This window comes from Corvus brachyrhynchos, unplaced genomic scaffold (genome assembly GCF_000691975.1).
Source record: "Corvus brachyrhynchos isolate BGI_N302 unplaced genomic scaffold, ASM69197v1 scaffold221, whole genome shotgun sequence".
Taxonomy (NCBI): Eukaryota; Metazoa; Chordata; class Aves; order Passeriformes; family Corvidae; genus Corvus; species Corvus brachyrhynchos.
Genome location: NW_008236622.1, coordinates 50084 through 63697, shown reverse-complemented (window position 1 = coordinate 63697; position 13614 = coordinate 50084). Strand labels below are relative to the sequence as shown.

The 13614-nt window shown below is 43.2% G+C and overlaps 1 protein-coding gene across 2 annotated transcripts in view; it reads left to right on the top strand.

Annotated features, from left to right (window-relative positions):
* The window catches only part of ATP13A4 (ATPase 13A4), a 45617-nt gene that overhangs the window by 28711 nt on the left and 3292 nt on the right, over positions 1-13614 (top strand). The window contains exons 18-30 of one of the 2 annotated variants that reach the window (XM_008644119.2): positions 1091-1215; positions 2030-2193; positions 3206-3328; positions 3963-4042; positions 4786-4828; positions 5416-5525; positions 6327-6423; positions 7129-7201; positions 8454-8628; positions 9055-9263; positions 10208-10296; positions 12365-12445; positions 12940-13614. The exon at positions 12940-13614 is cut by the window's right edge and continues 3292 nt beyond it. In XM_008644119.2, coding sequence (XP_008642341.1) covers positions 1091-1215; positions 2030-2193; positions 3206-3328; positions 3963-4042; positions 4786-4828; positions 5416-5525; positions 6327-6423; positions 7129-7201; positions 8454-8628; positions 9055-9263; positions 10208-10296; positions 12365-12445; positions 12940-13161 — 1591 coding nt within the window. In that variant the 3' untranslated portion in view covers positions 13162-13614. The remainder of the gene's footprint in view (positions 1-1090; positions 1216-2029; positions 2194-3205; positions 3329-3962; positions 4043-4785; positions 4829-5415; positions 5526-6326; positions 6424-7128; positions 7202-8453; positions 8629-9054; positions 9264-10207; positions 10297-12364; positions 12446-12939) is intronic. The other variant, XM_017726406.1, reaches the window with a different exon arrangement.

Here is a 13614-nt window from a genome sequence, read left to right as displayed (position 1 = left end):
AGCCCTCTTTAGTTTCTAAAGAAGTCAGCAAACTCTTCTACTATGCTTATGGTATTAGTTTTTCACAAGCCTCAGAAAAGAACACTTACACATGAATCCATACAGTTTTTCCCAAATCCCTTTCGCTTTTTCCTGTGATACTCCAGAAACACCCTTTCTGAAATATCTGCAGTTACTGAGCTTCTGCTATCCTCTCTCTTTACTAGCTGCAGGTCCTAATCCAGGTGAGGCTCACTTGCTTTTTCACAGGGTTTTTTGCTTTGCTGAAAGGGCCAATGGACACAGACACAGAGTGAAAGTTGTTATGTAACTCTTGTGACAAACCTATCCAACCCAATGAGCAAATGTGTGTGAAATGGCCCAGATTTTGCAGTTGTGTGTGCAGTTACAACATGTGTGATGTTTATGCTGCCAGGAGAATGGAGAAAGCTGCTGGTCAAACACAAGATCTGCAGTGAAAGCAGTGACTGTCCAGGCACCACCTGACTCAGCTACTCTGACTGCCATGCAAGCGTTTGAGTTTGGCGTTGCCTTCTCCTTGGTGGCTAAAATAAGTGCTTGAAAGCTTTTCTTCTTTTCAGATTCTTCAGAGTCAACCTGTATCCCTGAGAGACCTCTAGTTCATGACTCAGGGATGGGGTGTTTACCAAATTCTGTTCTCAACTGAATGTGTTCAACTGTAAAAAAGCAATAGCACAGGTGAAAACAAAAATGTAGGGGAAAACAGAATTTGAGTTGCCACAGGCTGTTTGCTCAGGTCCAACTGTCAAGAGGAGCAGACATGTTAATTAAGGTGTGTTTCTTTGTTGTACAGTTCTCAAATGAGAAGGTCTAGTGTGCAGGAACTTTCCAAATCAGTCCACCACAGTTTGGGAGTCCTGCACGAAATTTGGGGTTCTGGTACTGAATTAGCACTGCTGGTATTGAAAGCACCACAAAAGAGAGACATCCTAGAACTGCAGAAAATAGACAAATTATTTTAATTCTTTTGAGTTAAGCAGGATGGTTGAGAGTTATAACTGGCTATCACCAAATCCAATGCTGATAAAGGCAAAATTAATAATTAAATCTGTTTCTTTTTGACTGTTAGGGAGGAGGTAGAATCTGATCTGACATTCCTGGGTCTGCTGATAATGGAGAATCGATTAAAGAGGGAGACAAAGCCTGCCCTGGAAGAGCTCAGTGCTGCCTGCATCAGGAGTGTTATGGTCACAGGTATTTAAAAAAGGTGGATTATTTATGTGGTCACTGGTCCAGACAGGGAGTCCAACAATATTTAAGTGAAAAGTCTGCTGTTTTCACTACCGCTGGTAGGAAGGCACAGATATTTAATCCAAGAAGTGTCTGTGTTTTAATAATGACATAAGGTGAGCCATGTTGTCCCTGGCAACTTCACCAGGCTGTATCTGATTCTAATAAAGGCATGTCATGCAAGATCCCTTTTTTATAGGGCCTCCTGAAATGAGCAGAGATGGAGCATGCATGCTCAGGACACATCTCCAAACTTTTTAACAGCTGTAACTCATGCCTACCAGAGCATGTTTATCCTTTTTTTTTTTTTTTGTCTTGAAGGGTTATTCTACCCGCATCTAAACCAGGGTTTGGATAGAGTAACCCCAAGTCTTTCCATTGTCCAAAGACTTGGGCCTCACTCCTTTCAGCCCACATACACCAAAGCCAATCAATGAGAATCAGGGATACCAGCAGCAACTTAGCACTGAACCCCTTATTGGTTTTTGTCTAAAACAAATAATCTAGGACCACGTTCCCCATCTGGATTTCTTCAAGCTGAATATGAAAATATTTCATCTCCAGATCAAAATATTTATTTTCCAAATGAAAATATGTTTCAGTGATTGAGACAAACCTTATCTGGAAAGTTTCAGTCTTTATCAAAACTTTCTTATGCACAGCTACTGAAATCTCACTGATTCTTCTGGATATATTTGAAAATTCAGAATTCAGGCTAATGAATAAACAATTCCTCACTGCAAAAATTTTTAGGTAACACTCCCTTTGTTTTTTGTAGGAGACAACATTCAGACAGCTATAACAGTTGCCAAAAATGCTGGCATGATTGCTCCAACACAGAGAGTGATTCTTGTGGAAGCAAACAAAGTGCCTGGATCTTTTTCAGCATCTATAACCTGGAAATCCCTAGAAAAAAACAAAGCTGAAGATTACAGAAGCCTGGTGAGCATATCAGAAGCAGGTTTTGTGCAGCAGGAAAACAAACTTTAAATAAGGAGTGCGATTATGCTAGTATAACAGAGAACTGCCATTCACCATCAGAATATGTGCTAGAAGAGTTTAGGAAGAGGAGATCTTTATAAAAATGTACTCCCCTAGAGCTTACTTCCTAGCATATTATCCTGTGAGCACATTTTTGCTAACTGCCTAGCTGGGTTTGAGAACAGCTTCGCAGAAATCCCAGAAAGATTTGTCTCTAGCCCTCATGCTTAGCTGATGCCAGTTTAAATGCTTCCTTTCCCTGCAAGATAAAATTCATGGTATAAATGTGAACTTAAAATCTGTGGAGCTGCATTGAATGAACCAGCCCTGTTCAAGCAGGTAGAGTGTTAGCACTTCCCCTTACCTGCAGAATTAAAGCACGGATCCACTGTTGAGAAATTGCATGTACACAGTGAAACATAGGCAAGCCAGGCTAAGAAATTTATTCCATCAAGGATCTCCACAGAGAAGCTGGGGTGAAGACCAGTTACTTTCTCCCTGAAGAGTTAGTCTGAAGGTGCTGACCCTTCCCTGGGAAGTATAGAGTCAGGCAGATGGTACAGGATATCTGCAGGGGCTGTTGAGTGGCTCCTCAGCCTGAGCAACTTCTGCCCTGTGTTTCACTGCAGAAAGGCTTGCTTAGATGTGGTGCCCATCTTCTGTCTCTAGTCCCTCTCATTTCCAGTGCAGCCCACCAGATTGGCACTGCTGCATGAATTCTATCAAATGCAAGAGTCCATTTGATAGAACTCATGCAACAAACACCCAGTTAACACTGGTATTATTGGCATTATATGCCTCAATCCCTTTACAAATCCAGGGAAAGGCAATGGGCCTTGAACCCAAGTCTCCCAGAGTCTTCAAAAGCACCCTCCCACGGTATGTCCTTTACTTTGCCTGTAGTAGTGTCTATGTAAACGCAGAGTAGCTTTTCAGGGCCTGGGCACAGCACTCATTCTGTCTTATTTTATAGGAGGATGATAGTCAGACTGAGCCAGGAATCAGGCTGGCATTGGGATCAGGCCAGTATCATTTTGCCATGAGTGGAAAATCTTACCAAATAGTAGCACAGCATTTCAGGCACTTACTTCCAAAGGTAAGATCTGGATTATTTAACTGGAGTAGCCTTGCCATTCAGGAGATATGGATTGTCCCAGTATAATCAGCTGAAGAGACCTGTATCAGGACATCTTCTGGGAACAATTATAACCCTGAAATACTCACAGGCTAGATGAATCTAAGATATTATTATATGGGGAAGGATCTGAAAATCCCTGTATTTTTCTCTGCACATGAGAGGAGCAGGCATGCCTTATGGTGTGAGGACAAGATTTAAAACATTTGTGCCCGTATTCCTACCCCATGCACAACACTGACCTGTTTCAGAGAACAGGAGAAAGCATGGTATTACACATCGTGCAATTCAGCATAGCTTGTCTGTTTCATGGACAGGATAGTCTCATGAATTCTCTTCTTATAACTCCCCGCCTGGCAATCTGTGTTCATCAGGTAACTCAAATGGCATACCAGGCCTTGTGTCCTTATTGTCATTGTTACTTTTTCAAAATATTGATTAAGACCCCCTTTATCTTCTATCATCAGCCTTTCCTGCTTCAGAGTCTAGAATCAGCCGTTTGTTTATAAATGTGATATTTGGTGATTTTTATTCAGATTATTACTGAAATCACTTCAAGTGTTTTAAAAATAATTTCCCTTTTTTCTCCTTATAGCTCTTGCTGAATGGAACAGTTTTTGCTAGAATGTCTCCTAGTCAGAAATCCAGCCTTGTAGAAGAGTTTCAAAAGCTGGAGTAAGTTCCTAATGAATTTGAAAGTGTTTGTTGAATTTTCAGGCTAGAAAAGAGTCTAGAAAGAGCTAGCTTTTGTCTAGCATAGAGTTACATGGAACTGTACAAAACTGAAACCTCCACAGATCTACACCTTGGCAATTCAATTCCAAAAGTCTGTTAAAAAAGAGACACTGAACTCCATGCTGATTTGGCAACCTGTCGAAGGTCAAACGCTCCTGTGGTCCTGGCTTTTGTTTGTTCACATCATTCTTCATTTTTACTTCTCTCTGGGCCTGAAGGATTGGGACTTGTCTCCCCAAGACTTTTAAGAATCTCTCCCAGCACTGCAGCTTCTCTGATGCTTGCTGTCTTTTTACTGTGCTACTGCTGGCTCAGTGTGATGGGTTAGAAAATGTGGTGGGGCAGTCTGGATTGCTCACAGTCACAGTGGTACATATACATATACATATACATATACATATTCCTCAGTCTCAGGCATCTTGTTGCCTGTTGTTCAGCTGTTTCCCAAGTCTTTTGAAGACCTCACCCTTACTTCACCTAGCTAGCCTCAGGCCTTGTCTTAGAGCAAGGTGAGCTTTGGCCATTTCAGATTGTGTGCAGTTGTGAGCACCTCAACTGCTGTCTGGCCAGACAGGCTTTAACTTTCCAGAAGGCTTTTAACAAAAAAGCTTGCACGACGTGCATAAATGACTTGCATGGAGCAGGCTATGATTCCTCACTTGCCTTATGACTGTATTTTTTAGTTACTTTGTGGGCATGTGTGGAGATGGAGCCAATGACTGTGGGGTAAGTGACATTTTTTACCATATATTTTAAAAATGAGAGATTAATACAATGCCAGTAGAGTATTCCAAACTGAGCACATGCTGGAGATGGGAGTATACCACTTATTCACAGAGCAGCTGTACTATCACCAGTATTGATTTAGACCTGATCCCACTGTGTGGTCCTTACCATGCAAGAGCTGTCCTAGGCAAAGATTTTTGCAGTTTGTGATCTCAAAGACTGATTCATCTGCCTTGCAAAAACCACCAGAAGATTCTCCTGGGGGAAGCAAGCAGAGAACCTAGACTAGCTGCATAAAGTCTGGGAGCAAATAAGTGCTAAAAAACAAGGCAGAGCCAAACCTGTCTTCTGCAACTGGTAGTGGATGGCTGTTGGGTCTGTGGAAAATGACCTTTCCCATGCTCTCATCCCCATTCTTTCCCTGAACTCGACATCTCACTGAAGGACCCCTCAGGGTGGAGCACACCCAGGGAGTGAAGGGGGACTGCTGTGCACAGAACACATCCTGTAATAAGGGGTCACTGCTTGGCTGACATGTAAGTTGCTGTGTCTTCCTGGTGAGCACTGAGGAGGATTGTGACTTTCAGGCTTTGAAAGTGGCACATGCAGGGATATCACTGTCGGAGCAGGAGGCGTCTGTGGCTTCACCTTTCACATCCCAAACCCCCAGCATAGCCTGTGTTCCAGAGCTAATCAGGTAAGCATGGGGTTTTGTTTCCTATTTCATAAAAAAGGAAGTTCCCACTCCTCTCAAACATAAGCCTTGGCTGTTCCCATCAAGTCACAATATGCATGTCTAGAGAAAAATAATTGTGTTTGGCCTTGAAATTGCCATTTGCCTAGTCCCTATCTGAAATTCCTTTAAGATACATTAATTATCACAAGAGGAGGACATTTACAGTTGAGCTTTATGTCATCAAAAGTATTTTAAATGCAAAAGAAATAACAAAATGAACAGTGCTCCATAAAGCTGAATCAAATGTCCACCAGCCAACCTGTACACAAATGTTAGGTCCTACCTCTGGTACCCTATGCAGGCAAAATTTGACATATATTATGCCAGGATCCTGATTTTGCTTACTGGGGCATTTGAGCAGCCAGGGAGAGAGCATAATCCTCATTGGATACTGTATGTTCACTCTTAGAGGAGAGGACTTGCTCAAACTCACTGAGTAGCTGCTTGGCTTTGTAAGTTTTCCCTCATACAGAGTTGTTACCTACACTACTAATGTTAGCAGTAAAAGTTGCTGGGGTAAATTGTAGTCTACAGAACACAGGTGACTGGAACCAAGCCCATTTAATTGAACAAGATATCTGCAAGTGAAGATTTTACTTTCATTTAGGTCAGATTTTATTTATTTCACCTCCCAGCAAGATAGTGGTAGAGGCTTCTCTGCTTGTGACACATGCCTTGTTTTTCAACAGCCTTTTGAGAGACCTGGTACCAGGAGCAGACCCCATCACCTAATTGCTGTCCTTTATTTATGCCTTCACACAGGGAAGGCCGTGCTGCTCTTGTCACGTCCTTTTGCATGTTCAAGTACATGGCACTGTACAGCACAATTCAGTACCTTGGTGTTCTCCTGCTTTACTGGGTATGTGTTGGGGACATGCTGGCAGGAACTGGATGAGCTACTAGTGCCTTGTAGGAGAAACGGGGCATAAAAGCCACCTGAAGTAGGAGATGGAGCAAACTTCTGTGGTGTGATCATATGGTCCTCCTGTACCTCAGTGGAAAACTGGAAAGATTCTTCCCATTAACTTCAGCCAGAGGGCTCAAGATCCAAGCTGGGCAAAAAGAAAACTGAGATACTGAATGGTGTTTTGGATGAGGGCATGTGTCTGTGAAAAGGAAGAATCTGGTGTAAGCATCTGCTGTTACAATTTATTCAGCATTTAAAGCATGAATTAACTTGACAGTAAGAAAATCCCCTGGAGTGCCTTAAACCACTTTTGCATAGCTTTTTCCCAGATGGAGAGGAGGGCTTTGTATTCAGAAGTAACCCAGCAGTGAGAAAGCAGTCTCTTCAAATATTCTTCTCCTTTATTGCCTGGAGTGAACTGGAAGTGTAGTTAGTCCGAACAATGTGCAAAATGAGAATATTCACCACAGGCCCAATGGTGAGGAACCTATTGGCAGGGCAGTGAAATGTGTGATCTCCTTACCTGCAGAGAAGAATTTCAGAACAAACAGCAGAGCAGTAGCTCCATAGATATAGTACAGCTTTCTGAAGATGATATAAACATGCTCATGGCAGATCTCTGATTTGTGATTTTTTTCTTTGTTTTTCTCTTTTCAGCAACTAAACTCCTTTGGGAACTACCAATTCTTGTTCCAAGATCTGGCTATTACCACTGTAATTGGTGTGACAAGTAAGCCCCTTAGTCATCCTATGTATTAATGAGAGAACGATCTCAAATATTTTTCTTCTCCTTGGAAATGCATAATTCTATGTACAGAAAGGAAGAAAATGGCTTCCTGCAGACTAAACATCCTTTAAGTAGAATACAGGATGTTTAGATTAGTAGAAGAGGGCTCTTGCTTGAGAAAAGCCCTGAAGATGGGTAATATTTAGTGGTGCATTTGCTGAGCATGTAGGTTGTTGCTAACTGGAGTGCTATCTTTAGAAGGAATAAACCCACACCTACTGCAGTGGAAAGTCCACTCAGGCATTTTCCTGTTGACTCAGGAAGGCAGATTAAGAAGATACCTGACTCTGTGCCCAAATGAAAAAGTAGGGATTAACTTTTTTGAGTCCAACCCATATTTGAAGCTGTGTAGGCCAGAGCCCCAAAAGGAAGGAGAGGTGAAAATGGAGAAGAAATGACAGATGTCAGACACTACAGAGCAGAGACTTGTAAGCCAAGAATAAGAGGGGAACCCAGTGCTGAGGCATAAAGAGAAAGACAATGTTATTGGGATAGAGTAAGTCCAGGGAGAGGTTTAGAAGCAGGAGCAGCAAGGACAGGGCCATGAAAAGCATATAGCAAAACCACATCCTGGTATGTTCCATCCTTGCTGGAACACAGACAACAGGCAAAGACTTTGATGAATCAAGCCTGAAAAGGTCAGCCACAGCAACACTGGGTGCCAAAAGCTACATTGCTGTAAGTAGCCCATCTGGAATTGCATCAAAGCTTTGTGCACAGCTCTTTTACTCAAAGTCTGGGTAACTTTGTTAAACCTAAGAACAGAGGAAAACCTGTTGTGTCAGGTAATGCTGCCCTCCTCCAGCTCAAATAACCAGCCACTAGGTGTTTAGTGCAGGAGGATGCACAGAATGTGGGCAGCAAAAAATCTCAAGCCACAGCTGACAAGTGACAGAAAGAGAAAAGAAGAGCATAAGTATATGTTCATATTCTTGGGCCTGACAGTAGTCAAATAAAATAAAAAGCCAACATTTTATTTTTCAAAAATGCCTCATGATAGATGCCATTAATTAACCTCTTCTGTGTCAATACAATTTTGTAAGAAAACAACTCTGTATTTTGTACTTGATACAATCTTTGTATGTTTTATAAAGAATATTACAGACTGTAAAAGTGCCATTGATACAGTCAGTATTATACAGGAGCACTGCTTGTATTTTGGACACACTCGTAAACACATCTGTGCATGTTTCAGTGAGTTTCACAGGTGCCTATCCAAAGCTGGTCCCCTACAGGCCTCCAAGCCAGCTCATCTCGCCCCCATTGCTGCTCTCTGTTGTACTTAACATCCTCTTCAGCCTCAGCATGCAGATCTTTGGGTTTGTGGTGGTCCAGAAGCAGCCTTGGTATTCCAAGACCGATATACACAGGTAGGTCCCCTTTCTGGGACTCTGGATACCACAGGGTTGACCTAGTGGGGCAGGTCTGCATGAAACTATTGATCAGCTTAACTGCAGGCCTGATGAGCAGCTGCAGCAGACCCTGTGCTGCCCACAGGGTGCAAACACTTCAACCAGTGTTGTCTGAGGTCCCTAAACCCTCCAGCAACCTGCCATGCACAGTTCATGTGGTGAGAATGCTTCTGCTGAGCACAGAGAGGATTTGATTGCAGGAGAGACCAGGTTTGAGCTCAAGCTCTGACAAGTTCAGCAAGCTCAACCAGTGGTGAGATTGAGGGCACTGCCAATAACCTATATCATGGCTGAGAGGGAGGATTCCTGATAGTTAATGGTGGAAGCTGGGGGAAAGAACCAGGACAATGTTCATTTCCTGACCAGTGTGACACTCTTTTTCAGTGCCTGCCTGTCAGTGAACAACCATGAGAGGAATTCATCCTCCAGCCTGGGGCTCCATGGGGCAAGAGATGGAGCCCATGAGCAAACAGACAATGGCTTCAAGAGCTATGAAAACACCACAGTGTGGTTGCTGAGTACCATCAATTGCCTCATTGTAGCAGTAGTGTTTTCCAAGGGAAAGCCTTTCAGGCAACCCATCTACACCAACTGTAAGTATGGGGAGAGAAGAAGAGATATATAAGTCAACTCAGGAGGTCAGCTTAATAGGGAAAAATTAAACTTGACCCAAATTATGTCAGCCAAAAAATCAGGAGAAAGACTGTCCTGTGAAGGGAAGATGAGCACGTATGTTTGTGACAGGTCCAGAAGCTGCAGTGAGTCATGGAAGAGCTGTTCTTTTTCTCTGTGGGACAAATCCTGCAGCATGCTCTTAGACAAAATTCTCTTCAGCTTTTTTTTTTCTTTTTCTTTTCTTTTTTTTTTTTCTGAAGAGTTAAAATAATGCTGCAGGTTTCATGGCTTTGATGTTTTGGTATAGTAATAGTGAGGAGGGGACATTCCTCCTAGAAAGCAGAAAAGTGGGTCATCAGTGTCCTAGAACAAGGTAAAACAAAAATGAGTGGGTGAAGGATGAAGTTCGGTGCACGCCAGCTGAAGAGAAAATGAATTTACTCATCATTGGAACATTTGCCTACAGATGGGGAAGGAATAGGTTCTCCATTACTTAGACTCTTTAGATCCTGATCAAGAGCAAAGTCTTGACATAACTGAAGTTGGAGGCAGCATTCCTAATCATATTAACAAGATCGAGATTACATCCTGGACATTTTTCTGAATCACAGGATTTACTGTGATCAGAGAGAGACTCACTGGAAGGCTGCAAAGCTTCTCAGATGTGAAAGGTCAAATCGAATGTTCAAAATACCCATTTGGTGTTTTAAATCAGTGGCTACAATGCTCATCCCACACTTGACTGAGTAAAGCTGGGGTTTTACTCTGTTGATTTTTCTTTTGCTGAAAATTTGTTTCTATCTCATGCATTCTTTTGATGGCTGTGTAACACAGAAAATTATTACAATCTTCTACAGTAAAGGCAAGCAGTTGAGATTGCTCATAAACCTGTGGGTTTCTTTCTTTGGTCTTATCCCTTCAGATGTGTTCATACTGGTGCTCATAGGGCAGCTGGGCATTTGCCTTTTCTTGATGTTTGCTGACATTGATGATCTCTACTCCAAGATGGATGTGAGTATTGTTCCAGAGGGGATTTTTTTCCTACTGCCAGTCCACTTTAAGCACACTGGGATTGTTTTAGCAAAAGGCACAGACTTTTGCAGGGAGACATGGCACCACTAAAGACAAAATTTAAAGAGGTGGATTTTAGATGATGGGATTGTAGAAACTTCTGGAAAATGGTGACTCCAAACTAGTATCTGTGCCTTCAGCAGAACAGCTACACATGTAATTTTGATTGTTTCAGCACATTGTTCAAGCAACAGAGGATGACATCACTAAGCTTATGATGTGTGGTATGTTGGTGGCTTGTGAAGCCAGGAGCAGAACAGGGCTGGGCTCTGCCAGTTTAAAATAAAGCACCATGTTCTTGTGTTTCCCAAGCAGTGCTACTCTGAACAAAGGTCCTCTTGCCAGGATCTGCCAGCTGGCACTGAGAGCAGTAGTTCCAGTCCCCAATCTTTTCAGGCTCCCCGTTTAAATCTCAGAGAGCCTGCAGTTTCCCAAAGCAGAATTTGGGTTTAAAACAGTTGTAGAGAGAGACTAGTGGGGCTGTCTTGGCAAGAGAGGGTCTATCTTGGTCCTTGATCAGTAAATACCAATAAGGCTTGACTTATGTAATCTGGCAGAATGCAAGCTGGGAGTTACCTTGTGCCAATCCATCCCAAGGGAAAGATGAGGGAAGGATAAGATCTACATCAGCTGAAGGATGGGGTTGTCAGTGGGCCTGACAATTAGTGTGTTGAGGCTGTGACACTCTCACAGTCTTGCTGTAGGAGTCACAGGAACAAAACAACAAAAGCACCATACAAAGCTATTTTTTCTGTACATTTGCAGAGCAATGAAATGCAGTGGCTTTGAGTCACAAGTGCTGAACACGATGCAGCTTCCAGTCCTGTATGTTTGTATGCCAGTTAGCAAGTCGGTTTAGAAATGGAATTAATGAAACATGGAAAGAGAAACAGAGTCAAAGGGTCTGGATCTCGACTGTAAATGCCCGCCTAAAGTTGCCTCACTGTGTAACTATTTGCAGAGCCCGGCTCGGCGGGCAGACCCCGTTAGAGAACCTGCCACGAGATGGCACTTTAAAGCAAGTCATCGTCCTGTTGTGGACCCTAGTGGCCCAGGACATTTTTCAGCGCGGCAGCTGCAACGGGATAAAATGCTTTTGGGGAGAACTGCAAAACTCCCAGCCCAAGCAGTCTGGAGGGAATACACTGGAATTGCTGAGAAGAGAAAAGGAGGTAGTAGCAATAAAAACCTCTGCAATAGCCTAGCCCTGGAGAAACTGCTGATCCAAATTTTGGATCTGAGCTGCATCTCCAAAAGCAGTTGAGCTACAGCCAGAAAACCAGTCCCATCTATGGGAAGCTGGAACTGGGTTTGGAGCTGAAATACGAAGTTTGAATATTTTTTAATATTAGAAAGTAAAAAGGCAGTTAGAATTCCTCTTGCAGCACTAAAGAATGGCATTCTCTCTTTTCTCTACTTCATCATAGATTTAAAAGCATCTTTATCAGTAATTCCTCAAGACAAGTAGCAATATTAGCTCATCAGTAGGGTAAGCCAGTTTGGGAGTCTGGCTTTTCACGACACAAAGCTGCTGAAGGGTCTGGAGCAAAAGTCATATAAGGAGTGGCTGAGGGAACTGTGTTTGTTTAGTCTGGGGAAAAGGAGGTTCGGGGGAGACCTTAATTCTTTCTACAATTACCTGATGGGAGCTGTAGCAAGGTGGGTGTCACTTTTTTTCTCCCATGTAACAAGTGATAGAGAGGAAATGGCCTCAGGTTGTGCCAAGGGAAGTTTAGACTGAAGAGTAGGAAAAATTTCTTAACTGAAAGGGTTACAGATGGGAACAGACTGCTCAGGGAGGTGGTTGAGCCATCATCCCTGGAAGTATTTAGAAGTGTAGTTGTGGCACTTAGGGACATGGTGGACTTGGCAGTGCCAGGCTTATGGTTGGGCTCAATGGTCTTTAGGGTTTTTTTCAACCTAAATGATTCTGTGTTCTATTACACAAGTACCCACCAGTGTTTACTGTGGACATGTTGCTGAATAGCTTCTCCTGCTTTTTTCCCAGCTTGTGTGCACCCCTACCACGTGGCGAATCTTCATGGTGATAATGCTTGCAGTCACATTTGCTGTGTCCTTCCTTGTCGAGGTGAGTGTGCTTCATGGGATGTGCTAGTCAGCACTAATTGGAGAGGCAAAATGGTCAAGTCTTGCTCTTTCTCCCTCCTCCTCAGCCCAGTTTGTGAATGTCTAGTAAAACAGAAATAATTGCTGCTACCTCACCCTTTTTTTAAAGCCCTCCATCTGAATGATCAGGGAATGCAAGGCTTGGCCACCTTTTCTTTCCTCTGATGAGGGGGATCTATCAGGCCCTGCCCCAGACTAGAAAAATATGGGCAGTCTGTAGTGCTTTCTACCCAGATCCTGAGGACTCTCAGGGGGAGCTGGTCACAGTTCTCTGGTGGAGAACTCTGGTGGAGCTGATATGAAATGTGGTCAATGAAAGGCTGTTTAAGGGATGTGGATGAGCAGGGCAGGTGGGAGACCTGGGTCTCCACTATTTGTCCCATGTGTGTACTCTGGATGAAGAGTAAACTGCTGTCCAGGTCCTCTTAAAGCTTCTTTTTGCTTTTACCTTTACAGGAAGCTGTCATTGAGAACAGACCCCTGTGGCTGCTTCTGAAAAAGACCTTCCGGTACCACTCAAAGAGCCACTACAAGAGGCTGCAGCACATGTTAGAGCAGGACTCAGCCTGGCCACCTTTGAATGAAACCTTCTTCTCAGCTTCTGTGGCAGTAACAGTAGAGGGAAATATAGGAGGCCATAGCAATCCAACATTTGACAGCAGTGAGGACTCACTCTGAAGGAAACTGCAGTGGACCCATGTCCAGGACAGTTGCATTTGACCTTAAAAGGACTCAGTGACTTAAAAAGAAGAAGGACTCACTCATTACTGTTCTCCCATTCTAGGAGTAACCAGCTTTTGCTTACACCTAAATTAACCGGAAGCGCAAAAGCTGCTGCAGTAACATAAAGCCACGATGGTGTTTCTCTGTCCCCTTGCTCATGCACACGTCTGTCAGCTGTAAATCAAACACCTTGCTGAATATCGTTCAAGTATTTGTGGTTGAAACAAATATCCCTGCATCCCTCTGTTGAACTGCATTATGTAATCCCTAAGGGTGGGGGATCCTCCGCATGAAAAGCAGCTAACTGCAATAGCAGCACTCCTCTGGGCAGATCCCCTTTGAGAAAATGAGTAGAACTTATTCCTGATAGAGGCTGCTGAGCATAGGGATTCCTCGGAGTTCTCATTG